Raw genomic sequence first — 1,764 nt, 5'->3', positions numbered from 1 at the left:
AACACCTGTAATTATGCTAAGGGGCTGCAGAAACCACGGGAGCCTACAGATACCGTCCCTGCCCTGATGGAGAGTAACACCTGTAATTATGCTAAGGGGCTGCAGAAAACACGGGAGCCTACAGATACCGTCCCTGCCCCAATGGAGAGACTGACGGTGATCAAACTGACAAATAGATGGAAATGTTAAGTAGGACACCGAAAGAAGGGTATAGGTGCTGTATAACAAACAAAATATTCTGGGGAGTCATGAAAAAAACTTTAATTATGAGGTGGTTTGGAGCTGAGCTGTGAAGGGTGAGTAGCAGTAACGAGTGTGTTTGGCAGGGGAATGGGTGTGTCAGCATTTTAGGCAAAGGAGACGGTCTAGAAGATTAATGGTGCTAAGCCCATTGGAAAGATGAGAGAAAGTCTGGAGTCCCCGCATGGGGCAAAGTGGCACTCAGTGGGGTCGAGAGTCTTACAGGTCATCATTAGGGCTTCGCTTTTATTCTACCCAGAAGGAAACCAGTAAATAGTTCTAAACAGAAGAGTGGCATCGTAAGATTCCCGTAATAAATACTTGTTCATCTGCTCAGACTAATATGCTGCTTAATAAAATGTTACCCCATAGCTTACAGAGCTTACCAACTTTCAAACACTAGCTTTTCCACTTGAATAAGAAAATACAAACAGACGAGAGAAAGTATTAGCCACAGTGAAAAGTATGCATTTTGTTGTGCTTTGTTGAGTCAGGACCGCGGTTGCTTTATTTTCTTTGGTCATCAGAGACTTTGCCATGTCTCAGGAACCCTCCTCCTGCAACGTGTTCACTGGGTCTCTTCCGTCTTCCTGCCAGATCTGCGTGGTGATCGCCGCTGTGTTTGGGATCGTCATTTACAGGGTGGTGACCGTCAGCACTTTTGCTGCCTTCAAGTGGGCATTAATCAGGAATAACTCTCAGGTTGCAACCACAGGGACTGCTGTGTGCATCAACTTCTGTATCATCATGCTGCTGAATGTGGTAAGTGACTGGAAGGTGGCCAGCCCAGCGCATCATACACGTGCGCTGCAGGTGGCAGTTTTCTTCTGTTGCTAAAGGAGCCTGGCCTCAGAGAGTCATGTAGCCAAGTGCCCAGCATGAGATACATGCAGGTCTGGGAATTGAGTCAGAGATTTTCTAGTGTCAGATTTATAGGCAAGCCACTCTCCCTCTCTGAACCTTAGTTTGTTTTCGTTTTGTTTTTTCATTTATCCAATAAGACAACACTAAATATTTCTTGGGGAAATTTAGAAAAAGAATTTATTCTAAAGGCCAAGTTCAGAAGCTGTAACATAGCTTAACAGTATTGGTTCCCCTTTTCTTTTGATTCTGAGTGACATGCAGGTTGCCAGTAACCACAGCATTCCTTGAGATGTTGCTTGTGTTGATTTCAGGCTGTTTTCAAATGTATGTTTCATCCTGGATGTCGAACTACCTACTCTACCATCCTCACCTAACATTTAAACCCAGACTCCCCACCTTCCCTCCAGCATCAACCAGCTCCTCCTACAGCCTCCCCCATTGTAGTTGCTCAGGCTGAAAACCTTGGTGTTATCCTTGACTCTGCTGTTACTCTCACTGGCAAAATGTTTCCAGAATTGGATCACTTTTCACACATCTCCACCTCCCACCTGGGTTATGGCAGTGCCCTCCTAGCTGGTCTCCTGACTTCCATGTTTGTCCTCAATCTGCACTCATCACAATAGAAAGAGCCAGCTTCTTCTTTTTTTTTAAGTATATTTT

General features: G+C 44.9%; 1 protein-coding gene across 3 annotated transcripts in view; it reads left to right on the top strand.

Moving 5' to 3' along the window:
• Nucleotides 1-1,764, top strand: part of ANO4 (anoctamin 4) — a 241,271-nt gene that overhangs the window by 210,210 nt on the left and 29,297 nt on the right. For all 3 annotated transcript variants that reach the window (XM_015567602.1, XM_015567603.1, XM_006769374.2), the window contains one exon: nucleotides 838-1,002. In XM_015567602.1, coding sequence (XP_015423088.1) covers nucleotides 838-1,002 — 165 coding nt within the window. The remainder of the gene's footprint in view (nucleotides 1-837; nucleotides 1,003-1,764) is intronic.

This window comes from Myotis davidii, unplaced genomic scaffold (assembly GCF_000327345.1).
Source record: "Myotis davidii unplaced genomic scaffold, ASM32734v1 scaffold120, whole genome shotgun sequence".
In the NCBI taxonomy this organism is placed as follows: Eukaryota; Metazoa; Chordata; class Mammalia; order Chiroptera; family Vespertilionidae; genus Myotis; species Myotis davidii.
This window is presented reverse-complemented; position numbering and strand designations above follow the sequence as displayed.